At 45.8% G+C, this 17592-nt stretch overlaps 1 protein-coding gene across 1 annotated transcript in view; it reads right to left on the reverse strand.

Moving 5' to 3' along the window:
• The window catches only part of MATN2 (matrilin 2), a 155753-nt gene that overhangs the window by 6334 nt on the left and 131827 nt on the right, over positions 1–17592 (reverse strand). The window contains exons 11-14 of the mRNA XM_082674458.1: positions 9016–9138; positions 7630–7752; positions 5281–5403; positions 845–1258 (exon numbers count right to left, since the gene is read on the reverse strand). Of these exons, the coding sequence (XP_082530584.1) occupies positions 845–1258; positions 5281–5403; positions 7630–7752; positions 9016–9138 (783 nt within the window). The remainder of the gene's footprint in view (positions 1–844; positions 1259–5280; positions 5404–7629; positions 7753–9015; positions 9139–17592) is intronic.

Consider the following 17592-nt stretch of genomic DNA (forward strand, 5'->3'; position numbering starts at 1 on the left):
CCGCTTACAGGACCTGCTGCAGCAATGTGCCCACGACAAGTTCTTAAAGAAAGCAGCTTTCAAGCAAACTGCTTCACAACCTCAAGGTTTCTCATCTCCCCAAGGAATCCAGACACTTTCCCTCAAGCTCTCTCCACCAACCATCATAGCTTTTGGGTTTCCTTTCGTCAAGAGCCATACTCCCCCGCCACACTTGACATCTAGACACAAATGAAGTAACCTCAAGTCCCCCTGCATTATACATGGAGTCAGACAAACCTCAGAGAAGAGGCTGAGCTCTACTGAGCAACAAGAGTTTAGGGTCACGATCTTGTCTGACATTTTGATTTTCTCGAAAGTTAACTTTTGCCTCCTGCAAACACAAGAGTATTCGCTGTCCTAAGGCCACTGCACTCCCAGAGTGTTCACTGGAAGCATTGCTTAAAAAAGGAAAAAAAACTATTGGTAAGCGTTCCTCCTACCAGGAGTCAATTTTTATCAAGCTCTTCAGGTGATTCTAAAGCAACCAGACCAGTGTCTGGGAACTGTTGTATATTTCTCTGGTTAAATAGCACGTGCAGGATTGATTCTCTGCTCTGGCGGTCACACCCTGGCTAGTAAATCACAGTAGATGATTACTCAGGTATAGTCCGCAAGATTTTCGTATCCTTCCCGAGTCCTTTAACTCCTGTGGGGTGCCTTTAAGGCCACTAGGTGGCAGTTTAGTAAAGGTGTGTAACAGTGGGGACAGGAAGCCTTTCTGTTCGCTCAAAGAATCTCACTCCTGTGGCCCCATGTGAACACCAAGTGAGTTTAAGAAACCCGAACCTTGAGTGGTGTAAACCACACCTCCATCCCATATTACCATTGGCCTGGGCTTTACTGGCCCACTCGGAGACATCATCCTGAGCCCGTCCATCTGTTAACACGATGGCCACTCTGGGCACCCGTGCGGAGAGCGGCCTGGCCCCTTCTACTTGGGTAAAACTTCTCTCAAACATGTGTTTCAGAGCCAGTCCGGTCATAGAGCCCTTGCCCATGTATTTCATGTGGGCCACAGCTTTTTTCATGTCTTTGGCCGAGCTGAAGTTTCTCAGTGTAAACTCTGTGCGGACCTGCGTGGAATACTGGAGCAGCCCCACTCGAGCGGCTTTTGGGGAAATTGCCAAGGAATCTATAATTCCAGTGACAAACTGCTTCACAATCTCAAAATTCTCTTCTCCGAGGCTCTTGGATCCATCGATCACAAAGACCAGGTCAACTGGGCCTTCAGTGCATCCTACAGGAATGAAAGGAAAGTTGAGCTAGTTAAATGATAAAAATCACTTATGCACAAGAGAAGAAAACTGGGCTTCCCTGGTGGCGCGGTGGTTGAGAGTCCGCCTGCCGATGCAGGGGACACGGGTTCGTGCCCCGGTCCGGAAAGATCCCACATGCCGCGGAGCTGCTAGGCACATGAGCCATGGCCGCTGAGCCTGCACGTCCGGAGCCTGTGCTCCGCAACGGGAGAGGTCACATCAGTGAGAGGCCCACGTACCGCAAAAAAAACAAAAAACAAAAAACTCTGCTTCCACTGGAGGTATAACCACTTGGGAGAGCCACCTTTATTCTTTACATAATACACAGGACAGACAAAGGGTAGGGAGAGTAACGAGCAACAATAAAGCTCAGAATTGCCTTTATATGCGGCTTGTCAAATTGTTAAAATTGTATTTTCCACAAGCAAAAACACAGCCGATGTACAAATTGGAAACCAGGTCCACACTGTACCCTGGGTCACCGGCAGCCAAGTCTGGGAGGGACTGTGTGTACAGTACTCTGAAGGGTCTGACAGCACCCAAAAGATTCCAATAACTTTACTCCAGGCGGGTGATATCACCCCGGTGCTGGCATCTGACAGACAACGGACTTGGAAAGTCTTCCAGTTCAGCTCGGCCATCACCTCTTCCAGGGATATCTCCTAGTAACCCAGCTTGTCTTAGTTACTCTCTGTGTAGCCCTAACACTACTAATTTAGTGGACAAAGAATTGTTTATTGAGCACCTGCTTTGTGTAAGGCAGTCAGTGCAGTAGGATTGCAACAGTGACCAAAGCAAAATCCCTGACACCACGTTGCTTATAGTCCAGTGTACTCTGTGCAGTGCTCCACACTGTACAACAGCTAGTTAATTATGTGTCAGTTTCCTCCTCTAGTCTGCCAGTTCCTCCTCAGCAGGAGCCATTTCTCATTAATTTCTGTACCTCCAATACCTGGCACACAAGAGTTGTTAAATAAATGCTTGCTGACAGAATAAATCAAGGAGGTGGTGTCCATTGGGTAGCACACCCGTAAGTATCCTATTGACTTTTTCTTTTTTTTTTTTTTGGCCAAGCCACACAGCCTGTGGGATCCTAGCTCCCCAACCAGGGACCGAATCTGGGCCCTCGGCGAACCTGGGCCCTCGGCAGTGAAAGCACGGAGTCCCAACCACTGGACCGCCAGGGAATTCCCCCCTATTGACCTTTTAAAGTTTTAAACTGAATTATCACTGTGAATTCTTTATCTATATGGAAGTTTTCCAGGCAACTCAGATGGGTGACAGTAAAAGCTTCATGCAAATACGTAAGCAAACTGGGCGTAGAGAGATTTTTTTGTTATTTAGGGCTGCATAAGAAAAATTTACAGATCCCAAATGAATGATCTCATTTCAAACAGTCTACAGTACGCAATATACATTCTCTTTTACATATCAAGCAGCTGTCTAATATTTGAAAATGAAGCACAGCAATATTAGGAAGTAAAGACACATGCAAAAATATTTCTATTCCTGGGCTTAACTAACATGCTAATGTAATTGTGTGTGTGTGTGTGTGTGTGTGTGTTGGAAGAGTTGGGTTCCTCTCTTTCTTCATTAAGTGCTTATCCTCTTTACCCAACCTATTGATCTGTTATTAATGAAAGAGGAAAAGGCCAATTCAGAGCTTCATTTACATTCATAGCCTGAATCTCAAGGACTGTGCACGTGACTCTCCAGCAGATTTCATAAATAGTGAAATAATTTTCCAGCAGTGAATCTGTTTTCTCCTCTTCCCCATATACTCTTTTCTTACAGAATGAAACCAACACCTGCAGCCTCCATGCATAGAGGGGTGTAGAAGGCTTCGCCAGGAAACAAGAATCCTAGGTCTAGTGGAAGAGCATCAGGGTGAGAGGTGCCAGACTCTCACTTTTAGATCCAGGGAGAATGACAGTCCCTCTTGCTGGCTACTTGTTTGCAGGAAGGTCACTCAGCTTTCCTTGGATGTTTTCTTTGGGTAGTTAAGTCAATGAGACTGGAACGGAGCAGCGTTTTGCCTTCTGAACTTAATTTTCACAGAGTTCCAGAATTTCAGGGTTGGACAAGACCTTTAAAAGCCACTGGTCCAGCCACCCCTGTTGCTCACATCTTTACTGCATCCCTACCCAGTAGCCATTCATTCAGCCTGGACCTGAATACCTCTCCTGATGAGGAACTCATCACTTCACCACTGAAGCCCCATCTGTAGACAGCTCTGCTGTTGATGATTACATTTGTAGCTATCATTTGTCGAGCAATTGGAATGTGCCAGCACTGGGCTAAACACCTTTAAATACATGATATCATGTATTCCTCATAACGATTCTGTGAGGTATTGTCTTCATATTATACGAAGAAACTGAGACTCGAGTTAAATAATTTCTCCAAGGTCACACAAATGTATGAATAGGGTGTTCAAATCCAGGTCTGTCGAAGCTCATGATCTTAACTAATTAATCACACAGCTTCTCTGAGACAAAGTGTCTTTGTCCTCATGTTCAGCTGTAGCTTCTCCCCAATGTCCTTTCTTTCCCTGGGGTTTGGGGGGGGAGTGTCATATAATTAATGGGTGAGGAGATTGTCAGTTTGGTATTTGAAAGGTACCTCAAGTCTTTTTTTCTACATAGATCTTCCTTTATTTTTCACTTGACATCATATTGAACTTCCCCACCATGATGCTTTCTAAATCTTGTCTCTATCCTTTTTATTTTTTTCTAAAAAAAAATATTACATGCACATGGAACAAAGTTCAAACACTACAAAGGGTATCTATATCTATATATCTCCATCTCTATCTACCTATATAGCTATGTCTATATTGAGAGAGAGAATATAGGTTAGAAAGAGCCTTTTGCAAAATACATCAATGGTAACATACTATAAAAACCATTCAGCACCATGCTTTTTTCACCTAAAATATCTTGGGGATACATCTAGAGCTGCTTCATTCCTTTTAACAGCTGTATAGTATTCTATTGTATAGATGTACCATAATTTATTTAATCAGTATCTTATGGATAGACATTTACCTTATTTCCCATTTTTGCTACTGCAAATAACGCTGCACAAAATATCCCTTTAAATATGGCTATGTGTTCTTATGTGATAAGAACACATGCACTTATCTGTGGGATAAACTCCTAGAACTGGAACTGCCTTTAAAATATTACCAAATTGCCCTCCTAAAAGTTGTACCAATTCAGACGCCTAGTGATAAATTTACAATTGCCTATTACAACATACCATTGCTGGAGACTTCCCTGGTGGTCCAGTGGCTAAAGTCTCCACGTTCCCAATGGAGGGGCCTGAGTTTGATACCTGGTCAGGGAACTAGATCCCACATGACGCAACTAAGAGTTCACGTGCCGCAACTAAGTGTTCGTGTGCCGCAACTAAAAGATCCCACACGTGGCAATGAAGATCCTGCGTGCTGCAACTAAGACCCAGTGCAGCCAAAACACACACACACACACACACACACACACACACACACACACACACACACCATTGCCAATATAAGGAATCAAACTTTTTGAACTCTGATAACTAAGAGGTAAAAAAATGTAGCTTTAATCTCTCACTGTACATTTTCCCTTTTTTTTCTTTTATGGCTTTTATGTTTCATGTCATGTTTAGAAAATTCTTCTCTACTCTGAGATGATAAAATAACTCAAAATTTTTTCTGCTACTTTAGAGGTATTATTTTTTAAGTTTAAAAGCACAAGTCTTACCTCCCTCATTCCAGATATTCTTATTCAGCTAGGCTCATTCTAGCCTCTTAGCTGATAGTGAACTTACTGTTAACTAAAACCATAAGTTTTTTCATAGGTGCAGTTAAGCTCTCTCTTCCCCATTCTGTATCTATGCATACACATTTATATCTATGGTAGAAGCAGAGGTGAGGGATTTATTTCCTGCAAATACTCCAAAAAGCAGTTGCTCCCAAACCAAATTAAGGCAAAAAAACCAAGTTGAGATCACTTACTTTTGCACCGTCTTCCATCCTCAGCTAGAATAAATCCCTTTGAGCATTTGCAGATGTAAGAACTGCCACGATTAACACAAATGTGTTCACAGCCGTGGTGGGTTGATTTGCAGACATCCTTCCCTGAGGGTAATGAAGGAAGTTAAGCAACCTCATCAATGTAGAAATGAGCTGGATTGAACAGTCATGTCAGGACAGATCATAGAAATAATCCATTTTAAAAAATCTCTATTCAAACTTCCTCTATAACATCCCCCCTTTCAGTCTAATACTCAGGATAGGGCATGGTAAAGGAAACCTCTCAGAAAGCTCTAGCTCCCATGAAACTGCGTGGTCAGATGGGTGATCACGTGTCCTGGATTTATTGTTAATTTTTAGAATTGTTCCATGTGCTTTGAGTTTTGGTTTTCCCAAGCTACTGAATTTTCCCCATAGACATCCCAAATGCTTCAGTTTTAATTGTCTGATGAACATTTCTCATGTCTGAGATACTTTAAACTCTCCAGAGTAGTTACAGCCTTTTAATCTTCACAACATCCTGTGGAAAGAGGAGGGCAGGGATAATTATACCCAAGGTATAAATGAAGAAACGAAGTTTCACAGAGTTGCCCAAGGTCGTACAACCAGTTGATGACACAGCTGAAGCAGGATGTGTCCTGAGTAGTCCTCCTCCACGGCATGAAAGCCTTTGGCTCTCTGGTTCTTTTCGGTCATTAGCTCCCTAAAAGGAGAAGCTTCCTACAAAATTGGAATCAGTGACTACAGATCCCTCTGGAAGTGGGAATGGTGGGATTTGATTTAGCAATCAAATTTCACAGGAAGAAGTTGTGCCTTGTGTACAATTGTGTACAAATAGCTCAACTTATTGAGCAAAAAATACATTGAATAAAGAAATGATGCACACGTGTGCCCATGCTTACAGAAAGAGAAGCATGAACAAATGGCTCAGGCAGACATAATGGGCAGAACTGCAGCCATGGGCTCCGTAGAAGGACACCCCCTCGTGAAGGCAAAACATAGGCTAGTGTAGGGAGCCCTGCAGAGTCAGGCCACGGACCCACAGGCATCCCAGGAATCGGTTTTTCAGACAGAACTTCTCACTAACAGTAGAAGCCCCTCTTCCTGGCAGAAGAATGAGGAATGAGCTCTCCCCAACCCCACTAAGGTTGACCTGTGGAGGCCCCCAGTTATTTCGGGTATCCATGAGGATATTCCCCCAAATCAACCTCAACAGCGATTGAATTTTTTTTTTTAACTAAAAAAAAAGAACATTCTGCCCACCGGAGCAGAGTATCACAAAAGCAAGTAGACAGTGTCAAGATCACCCAAAGTAGGGATTAACAGCTCAGAATCTCACAGTGGAGGAAAAATCCCCACCCTGTTCTTGTCTACTGCCCACCTCACTGAGCTCGGCCAACCCTGTCTCTTCTGTTGGGGGCTGTGATGGTTAACTTGATGTGTCAGCTTGTCTAGGCTATGGTGCCCAGTTGTTGCGTCAAACACCAGTCTAGATGTTGCTGTGAAGGTATTTTTTTTAGATGAGATTAACATTTAAATCAGGAGACTTTGAGTAAAGCAGATTATCCTCCATATTGTGGGTGGACCTTATCTTGAAGACCTTTAGAGAAAAAAAGACTGAATTCCCCAAAAGGAAGAGGGAATTCTGCTTCCAGACTGCCTTTGGATTACAGCTGCAACATCGGTTCTTCCCTGGGTCTCCAGCCTGCCCGCCTGCCCTACAGATTCCCTGTCTATTTATCGATCTATACACACACACACACACACACACACACACACACACACACACATTTTACTGGTTCTCTGGAGAACCCTGACCAATATACCTTCTAAGTAAACTCTCAGAAAATCTGTTTTGAGTGACCTACAGAAGCAAATGATAGAATGGATAAACAAGACTCACAGAAAATCCTTTCGGCCCTTCTCGCACCTTCTGCCCTTACTTATAAGGTTTTCCAAGAAGAAATAGCACTATAACTGTTCTTTGATCCTTATAGAGATTGCTGGCAGAGATTCTAATCCCATCCAATGGCTAGCCAGGCACCGTGCTAGGCTCTGAGCACCCACACAACTCTTGTGGAAAGGGCCTATAGCTGGGAGAAAGTGAAAAGCAGCGAAAAGCCTGACAACTCAGGATCTTGACTGAGAAATTCTTGAAGAACTAAGGGTCTATTGTACTGATCACTAGCACAACAGTTTCAGAGCACCCAAGGCAGGAACTTAACAATAGTGACACTGATTATAAAGGAAGACTTTCAGTGCTTAATGAAGTTCTCCAACTGTCCAAGACCCACAGATGGAAAAGTCCACCTCCACCTTGAAGCCACTTACTTCTGCAGTGTTTCCCATCCTCAGCGAGTCGGAATCCCTCCAAGCACTTGCAGATGTACGACTCATCACTGTTCACACAAATGTGTTCACAGCCGTGGTCTACTGCTTGGCAGATATCTTTCCCTGTGGATAGCAGAGCAAGTTAAATGTTACCAACATCAATTTTCCCTGGGCTTCACCTGGGAATTTCCATCCACCTCAGCCCCTGGACTCCAGGGCCCCCTGAGCTCAGTGATCCGTGGGGAGGAAGGTAAAACTGAGGATGACCTTCAGCGGCTCCAATGCGGGCTCACTCTCCCAACTTCCTCACTATCACCGCCACCGTCATTCACCAGCACCTACTTCAGTGTCTCATAAATATGCAGTCCATCATCAGCTTTCTGCAGATGCAGTTTGTGATATCAGAAGGGAAACACTGTTGGTACGATTACTTAGGAGATTCAACCTCAATTTAGATTAGTGGCACTGAAATCTAATTTTGGCTTTTTCCCTGACATATGACTTTGGAGAATGACTTAACCTTACCTTTCCTTTCTGAAAAATGAGAAAAATACTTTCAGTTACCCATCTTTTCTTCACATGTGAAATATGAGTTGTTCTTTGTAAAGTACTTTTGAGAAGCTTAAGAAAAAGACGACTGATAGGGGTGGGAATCATTTGCTCAGGGTTACACACTCCCCTTTGACTATATAGAGACGTGTCTTGGCCCCATCTAAGAGGCCTTGCTTTCTGAGACGTAGAATGGCCTCACCATAAGGTGGTCTCTAAGAGGGATTTGTGCCACCAGAAACAACAACAACAATACTATTAAAGATAAAGAAACAGAGGCTCAGAGAAGTTAAGCAACTTGCCCAGCTAATAAATGGCAGAGCTAGAAGCTGATAGAATACTGGATTTCAGACTGTACATCTTTCCAGTAGAGCACACTGCCAACCTGTCGTTTCTTTCCACAGGGCATAAATGAACATCTTCAGTTGTAGCTCTGGCACTGACTTTTTTCATTTGTCCATTTGTTTGTTTTCTTTTTAATAGACTTTATTATTTAGGACAGTTTTAGATCTACAGAAGAACTGAAGATAGTACAGAGAGGTCCTATAAACCCCATACCCAGTTTCCACTATTATTAACATATTATACTAGTGTGACACGTTTGTTAACAATTAATAGACCATTACTGATACAGTAATATCAACCAAAGTCCATAGCTTATTTATATTTCCTTAGTTTTTAAGCCAAAGTCATGTTTTTCTGATCCAGGATCCCACATTACATTTAGTGGTCTTGTGGCATTGGTTTTTGAGAGTAACTGATACACAGAGATCAGGACGGTGGATTTCATGCAGAGGTCAGATACAGTAATGTGAGCCCACTCCAATAAAAACTTACTTCTGCAGGTTTTCCTATCTTCACGGAGTATATACCCTTCAAAGCACTGGCACACAAAAGAGCCTCCACTGCTTACACACGAATGTTCACAACCATGGTTCCCCAAAGCACAAGAGTCCAATTCTGACAATCCAATTGGAATTAGAGAAAGAGAAAAAGGAAATGATTCATACATTAGCTACTTATTCAATCTTATAAGACATTTCAGACACCTTAAATGAAAGCAGTACTTTATCCCACAGGGCACATTTCAAAATAGAAAGCATGTCTATGAGCAAAAATTCTTAATATATAAAGAGCACATAAAATAAAACAATATGATCATCTCCATAGGAAAAATGAACAAAAGACATGGAAAGAAAAGTTACAAGAGAGATAAAAATGGCCTATAAATATTGGAAAATAAGTTCCACATCATTGATTATCATATAACTGTAATGTCAGCTTATCTACATATCTGCTTATGTATGCATGTAGGTGTCCTACTTTGGTCATCCATCCATCCAGTCATTCATTCATTTGTTCACTGAGTTGTGGAATATTTCATGAGTCCCTTCTCTCTGAGTCAGGTACTCTTCTAGGGTCTGGGGACATAACAATGAATAAAACCAAGTTTCTGCTTCTGTGAAGTTTACATTTTGTGGCAAGGGTGGGAGGAAAGAGGGGGCAAGACAAACAACAGACAAACAAATATATATGTTAGATGGGGAAGGTGCTATGGAGAAAAGCAGGATAAGGGGGATGGAGAGTGCCCGCTGGTTTGGGGCATAGGGAGGGCTTGTTATTTTACATGCTGCAGTCAGAGAAGGTGACGCTGAGCAGAGCCCTGAAGAAAGGGATGAGTGAATACGTAGTGTTTGGAAAGAACAGCACCCAAGGAGAACAGCATCTGCAAATGGCAGTGGTAGGAGTGGGTGTGGCACGTTTCAGGAAAGGTAAGGAGACCAGGGGGCCAGGCAAGTGATAAGCCGGGATAGACCACGTGGGAGTCACAGGCAGTGGTTGCATCTAAGTAAGAAGGGGTCACTGGATGGTTCTGAGCAGTGGAGAGACATGAACTGACTTTATTTTTAAAGGACTACTGTGCACAGAATGGGGCACAGGTAAGGCTAGAGCACGGAGAGCTGGAAGAAACCCAGTGCACTGATTCTGGTGGCCCAGACAGGCTGGTGAGAGGGGTCAGACTGTGCCTGTACTTTGAAGGTAGAGCCTACAAGCTTTGCTGATGGATTGATATAAAGAGTTTATCTTCATATGGATATGACAGAAGAGTCACAGGTGACTCTGAGGTTACAGGACTGAGCAACTGCAGAAGGGCGCTGCCGTCCACGTGGCTGGGGCAGCTTCTGCGGGAGCAGGTTTGTGAACCTGTGAAAACCAGGCTGATAGTTAAAAAACCCATTACTGAGGATAGGTGGGAAGTGATTTTTTATAAGAACCAGACATAATTCTGAGAGTCAACGCTATCGTTTCAGATCGAGGAGAATTTCTACAATGGATATGACTTGAGGTTACTAAATAAATGCTCCAAAGTGCATAATCACTTCCACAGTCTGGCACAGACCACACGCTTTTTTCTGAGACATTTTTGCAGTATTTCTTTTGGAAGGGAGTCCTGAGAACCACCCTATGCGTTAATTAAAGCAGCTGTTGTTGTTCTCATTTACCAGCGAGGGAAACTGCAGTTTGGGAAGATTAGTGGCTTGCCAACATCAAATGCTAATAAGTGATAGCACCAGATTAAACATGTAATCTTCAGATAATAAATCCCTAGCTAAATAAATGTTTTCCCTAGCTACATTGCGTTGCTATATTGTAAAGTAAGCTTCCAAACATTAAGGGAATTGTGCTTGTCTTCGTTTGGGCAGAAGTGCTGCCAAAATCGTTGTTCAGTGGGAAGGCATTATATCAACTAACAGTATAACTGCAGAGGAGAGTCAAAGCAGAGCTGTCCCTTCCTCTTTGCTCTGAACATGACTTACTTCTCTGGGCACAATCTAGACTCATTATTAATGCAGAACATCACCCGATAGCTTGGGGTAATCCCTCACATAGTGTTGAGTGGAAATGCAGTTGAGTGATCCATAATACAGACAGCTGGCTGGCTGTGGAGGCGAGCACTTTTTTCCTCACCATGAATTTATATTAAGAAGACTCCATTTTCCAATGCAATAAAATAGCTATACATAACTCTTTCAGTCCAGTCTTGCCAAGCCATAATCCAGACAGACCCCCATGGCACACCCCTTCTTTTTTTTTTTTTTTATAAAATTATTTATTTATATTTTTGGCTGCGTTGGGTCTTCGTTGCTGCACACGGGCTTCTCTTGCTGTGGCGCACAGGCTCTAGGTGCGCAGCTTCAGTAGTTGTGGCTCGTGGGCTCTAGAGTGCAGGCTCAGTAGTTGTGGCGCACGGGCTTAGCTGCTCCGTGGGATCTTCCCGGACCAGGGCTCGAACCCGTGTCCCCTGCACTGGCAGGCGGATTCTTAACCGCTGCGCCACCACGGAAGCCCACACCCCTTGTTTCTGGAGCTTCCCCCATGCCCTGTCCTGTCCCCATTGCTCCATCTCAGGCTGCAATTTTGAAGAGTAATTGTCTCGGTGCAGGGACCCTGAAAGGTCATCGTCCCCCAGCTTCTCCCACGCCGAGCCATGGTGGTCTGAGCCTGTACGAGGCAGAGTGGCACTGCTATCCTTTATCAGGAGCCTGCTGAGCCTGAAGCCCCTGTTCTCAGGGGGCGTATTCACTCTTGCTGCAGACTATCCCAGGAGCTCCCAGCCCAGCTTCTGAGCTCTCCTGGGCTTTTGTACTAATAGCTGTTTGGAAATTTTGTTGTGTGCATGCTTTAAAAGCATGTAGAGAGTTTGGGTTTTTAACCTTTCCCCTCCTCACCCGCTTAGAGCATGTGATCAAGAGAGAGGAGAGCTGCGGTTCTCAACCTCTGGTGAGCATCAGTCACTTGCAGAGATTATTTTAAAGGCAAAACAGGCCCATCGTTCAAGATTCAAACATATTAAGGGCGGACTTCCCCTATGGAGGGATAGCTGGCAATATCTACCCAAAGTACAAAATGTACCTTTGACCCGGCAACTTCAGTTCTGGAATTCTCTCCTGCAGATACCCTGGCACATATGAAGTGTATCAATAATTTGATATACTTTTTAAAAAAAATTATTTATTTTTGGCTGCATTGGTTCTTCGTTGCTGCATGCGGGCTAGTTGCGGTGAGCGGGGGCTACTCTTCGTTGAAGTGCGCGGGCTTCTCATTGCGGTGGCTTCTCTTGTTGCGGAGCATGGGCTCTAGGCACGCAGGCTTCAGTAGTTGTGGCTCACGGGCTCAGTAGTTGTGGCTCACGGGCTCTAGAGTGCAGGCTCAGTAGTTGTGGCACACGGGCTTAGTTGCCCTGCGGCATGTGGGATCTTCCCAGACCAGGGCTCGAACCTGTGTCCCCTGCATTGGCAGGCAGATTCCTAACCACTGCGCCATCAGGGAAGCCCCGGTATACTTTCAGGTTATTCACGGCAGCATTGTTTGTAATAACGAAAAGTGGGAAACAACCCAAGTGTCCATGACTACTCAGGAGACAAGCTGAATAAATATTCTGTACAATGAGACACTTGCTCCCGACACGGCTTCCCCAAGAGTGAGTGATTCAAGAAGTGAGAGAGAGCTCCCAAGAGAGCAGCCACAGTGTCTCTGATAACGTAACTGGAGAAGTGACCTCCTTGTTATTTCCATATGCTATTGGTCACACAGAGCAACAATGAAGGAGGGACTACACGTGTGTGAATTCAGGAGATGGGGATTGCTGGGGGCCGCCCTGGAGGCTGCCCACCACCATTCCTGATGGGAAGTGGAGGTAGGGGATGGGTGGAAGGGTAAGAGTAGGAGCCAAACTTCTTAATGTACGTCTTTTCGTATTGTTCTGATTTTTAAACTATGTAAAAACCTTTTACCTACTCTAAAAATAGAATAAACTTTAAACAAAAAAACTTACAAAAGTATTCCTCTTGCTCACCTTTGACACACTACAGCATTATTTTTAAAGGCTGCACCATGATTCATTTAACCAGTTTTTTTTTTTTATAAATTTATTTATTTGGCTGTGTTGGGTCTTCGTTGGTGCGAGCGGGCTTTCTCTAGTTGCGGCGAGCGGGGGCTACTCTTCGTTGCGGTGCACGGGCTTCTCATTGCGGTGGCTTCTCTTGTTGCGAAGCACAGACTCTAGGTGCACGGGCTCAGTAGTTGTGCGCACGGGCTTAGCTGCTCCGCAGCATGTGGGATCTTCCCGGACCAGGCATCAAACCTGTGTCCCCTGCATTGGCAGGGGGATTCTTAACCCCTGCGCCACCAGGGAAGTGCCCTAACCAGTTTCTTATTGGAAGGGCGTTTAGGTGGTTCCTAGGCTTTGCTATTACAAACATTATTGCAATGGATATTCGTGTGCCTGTAGTTTTGCAGACAACGTGAAAGCACGTCTGAAAGATAAACATCTAGAAGTGGAACTGCCTGCTTAAAGAGAATGAACATTTACAACTGGATACATATTTTCAAATTGTCCTCCAAGGAGGTTGCATCAATCACCGTAAGATAATCTCTATTTCTGGGGGTCCAGGGTGCCGCCTGGGCTTCTGGATGTTTTAAAAGCCCCACAGATGATTCCAGTAAACCACCAGGGGTGAGATGCTGGCACTGGACCCAGAACTTATGTTCAGAGACCTTCCCAAGTGTCCAGACGATTCTGCACCTCCACCATCATGAACCACACGCTATCGTCTTTCTCTCGGGCTATTATTACATCGTCCACTAACGGGGTCTCCACAAACCTACTTCCGGCCCCTCCAGCCCATCCTCCCCGACTCAGCCCAAGTCCTCTTTCCAAAATGTGAATCTGCTCACATCACTCCCTCCCTCTGCCTGAGATCCTTTAACGCGTCCAAGAGTCTGGATAAGACACAGAATCGTCGGTGAGGTTCGCGGGACCTGCCCTGCTGCGTCATCTCATCCACACTCCCCCAACTCTGAGTACTTTCCTTCAGAACCTCAGTACCAAGCCAGAAGCTCTCCCCGCACAGGGCTCTGCACAGCCGTTCCTCTGCCCCTCCTTCCTCCGCCGCCTCCTCCAGATGTCTTCCCAGACACCCCCGCATAGGGCCCAAAGCACCAGGCATCTGCCCCCTCTGGTAACATCACAGCTGTCACTGAACAGTTAGTTATGCGGTTGCTCTGGATCTGTGCCCACCTCCTCACTGAACTACGCTCCCATGGGCTCTGACCTCCAGGGCACCACGGGCTGCATCTGCCCTCCTCTCTGTGGACCTAACTTAATGCTTGGCCCACAACAGGTCCTCAGCAAATGCCTGCTGAGTACAAGGAAACATTTCCTCAGTTTTCTACTCTGAAAACCGAGGGTAACTAGATCCACCGCCCAGGGGTTTTGTGCAGGTGTTTTAAATCAGAACCCATGTGGTGGGGATGCCGGCGATCAGCTGGGCTCCCCTTTCTCTCCTATGTACCAGCCTTGCAGAACTCAATTCATATTTGTTCAGCAAAATGTCCAGTTTCTGCACACCAGGGACATTCCGGTCACTCATAATTAGAGAACTACACGTGGTAACTCCCCAACCACAGGCTCTAGCTGCCCTCCAGTCACCAAGTCTGGAAACCAGCTTGGAGTCAGCTTCTCCCCAGAGCCAAAGGTACTCCCACTATGAAAGCACTTCAGTGGTTCCCTAACAGACAAAGAGAGCCACCATCCCTGACTCACGATCATGGGGTGCCTTCAGCCTGGGGAGAATGGTGGGCACCCCGACAAGAATTCATTCATTCAGCAAGTGTTAGCAGAGCACTTACTCTGCCAGGCTCTACCCTCATTCTCAGGCTGGAAGGGACCTTGGGGATGAACTGGTCCAACTCCTTCCTTTAGAGTCCAGGAAACTGATGGCCACAGAGAGGAAGGGACTTTCGCAAGGCCCCTTACCCTGCAGAGATGATTAGTGTCAGCTGTGCTGGGGGCAGAGGCGTGATTAGATCACAAGTCTATCACCTCCATGTTCCCTGGTCCAGCTGCACATCCAGTGGTCATCCTAGCCCAGCAGGGTCAGCAGAGTCTGCTCAGATAGGCTGGTAGATTCTCAGAAGACAAACTAAAATGGTTTTCTCAAGGGAGGCTGGGTCTCTATATAGTCTAATGTAACTCTAAATGTAACTCTAAAAGAGCCCACTTCTCCAGGCTCCAGGCTCCCTCTCACATCAGTACTTAGTACTCAGTACTCAATGTTTAGTACTCAGTACTGAGTACACTCAGCTTCCTTCAGTCCACTCTCGGGACCCTGGGCTTGCATGTGCTATTTCCTGTGCCTGGGAAGACTGCTCACCTCCGTTTTAGTCCTTTCAGGCTGCTATGACAAAATACCACAGACCGAGTGGCTTATAAACGATAGAAATGTATTGCTCACAGTTCTGGAAGCTGGAAGTCTGAGATCAGGGTACCTGCATGGTTGGGTGAGAGCCCTCCTCCGGGTCACAGACTTCCTGTATTCTCACATGGTGGAAGGGGCTGGAGAGCTCTGTGGGCACGAATCCCATTCATAAGGGCCCCACCCTCATGACCTAATCACATCCCAAAGGCCCCACCTCCTAACACCATCACCTTGGGGGTTAGACTCTCAACATATGAATTTGGGGAGGACACATTCAGTCCATAACACCCTCCATCTCTGGCTAGCTCCCTCCATCAATCTCTAGGTGTTGGATCAAACATCTCTTTCTCAGGAGACTTTCTCTAGACTAGGTGAGGGTCCCCCTGCCACACGCCCCTGTGACACCTCTTCTTCCCATATCATGACTCTCATCACACAGAACGGATGATCCATCTTTAATATCCTTCCTCCCTGAGAAACTTGAAACACTGTCAGGGCAGAAACTGAACCTGCATCAACCCCAGGGATGCCCAGTGCCCAGCACAATATGACCAGCACAAAAATGCAGGTCCATGGTAAATCCTTGTGGAGACTGAGAATCAATGACCCAAGAGCTTAAGGAAGTGCCTAGACTCAAATCCAGAGACGAGCGTGAGGACAGACTTGATTGGGAACCGTCACTTAAGTGAAATGGATGAGAGGACTCAGGAGAAATCTCAGGGTGCAGGAAGAAAACATTTTCCCTCCAAGAGAAGGATCCTCTGTTTTTCACAGGTAAGGAGGCAGGTCTACACGTTAATTAATCCCTCGTCGTGAATGGGGTCTGCGATTTGTGATCAAGGTGAGCAGGAGTTTCAGGACACAGCACAGGCTTTTAGGGCCCGTGTCTAGCAGCCCCACACACTGCTACAGCCTGCACTCCTCACATCTGGATTCCACATGCACGTGACTCATGGTGACTCACGCACGTCTGCGGTGCAGCAGTCATGGGGTGATGTGTTCTGAGGTCTCACACCTCTGTGGCGATGACAAACAGCAATCCTGTGTCTGGGGCTCCACGTAGGAGGTTATTAAAACCAACTCCAACCCCAGAGGGAGAAAGCCACAGTGGCCACCTGCCAAGAGGGTAACCAAGGCCGAGAGATAGAATTACACCATTTGCTGGCTTTTTAAAATAATAAAACTAGGAGCAGCCGTTCGTTTGCTAACTCTGTGTAGGCTCTTTCTCAGAGAGAACAGAAGCAGCTGAACTGAGATGTCCTTTTTTTTTTTTTTTTTTTTTTTGCTGTACACGGGCCTCTCACTGTGTGGCCTCTCCCGTTGCGGAGCACAGGCTCCGGACGCGCAGGCTCAGCGGCCGTGGCTCACCGGCCCAGCTGCTCCGCGGCATGTGGGATCTTCCCGGACTGGGGCACGAACCCGTGTCCCCTGCATCGGCAGGTGGACTCTCAACCACTGTGCCACCAGGGAAGCCCGAGATGTACTTTTAAAGGGTATCTCACATTGGGTAAGAGATCCTGAAGTCAGGAGACCCCAGTTCTAGTCCTGACTCTGTCACTGACCCCCAGGGCCAGCTTGAGGGCACCAGTTTTCTCCCTGTGCCTGTTTCCCACAAAAGAAAGGAAAGATCTTTAAGTTTCCTTCTGTTTCGTTAAACCTCTAATGTGAATACATGAGGGTAAAGGTGGTCTTTTGCCTTCACTCTCTGTGATGGACTGAATTGTGTTTCCCCCCAAATTAATATGTTGAAGCCCTAACTCCCAATGTGCTGGTGTTTGGAGGTGGGGCCTTTGGGAGATGATTAGGGTTAGTTGAGGTCATGAGGGTGGGGCCCCCATGATGGGATTAGTGCCCTTCTAAGAAGAGACACAAGACAGCTTATTCTCTCTCTCTCTGTCATGGGAGGACACAGCAAGAAGGCATCCATCTGCAAGCCAAGAGGAGGGTTCTCACCAGAACCTAACCATACTGGCACCTTGATCTTGGACTTCCAGTCTACAGAACTGTGAGACAATACATTTCTGCTGTTTAAGCCACCCAGCCTACAGTATTTCATGATGGCAGCCTAAGCAGACTAATACACTCCTCTTGCCCTGCTCAGGGTTGCTTCTGTCCTTCAAAGTCAAGCTGGGAGGCATCAGGTTGGAAAAGG

This window comes from Grampus griseus, assembly GCF_964374135.1.
Source record: "Grampus griseus genome assembly, chromosome: 17".
NCBI lineage: Eukaryota > Metazoa > Chordata > Mammalia > Artiodactyla > Delphinidae > Grampus > Grampus griseus.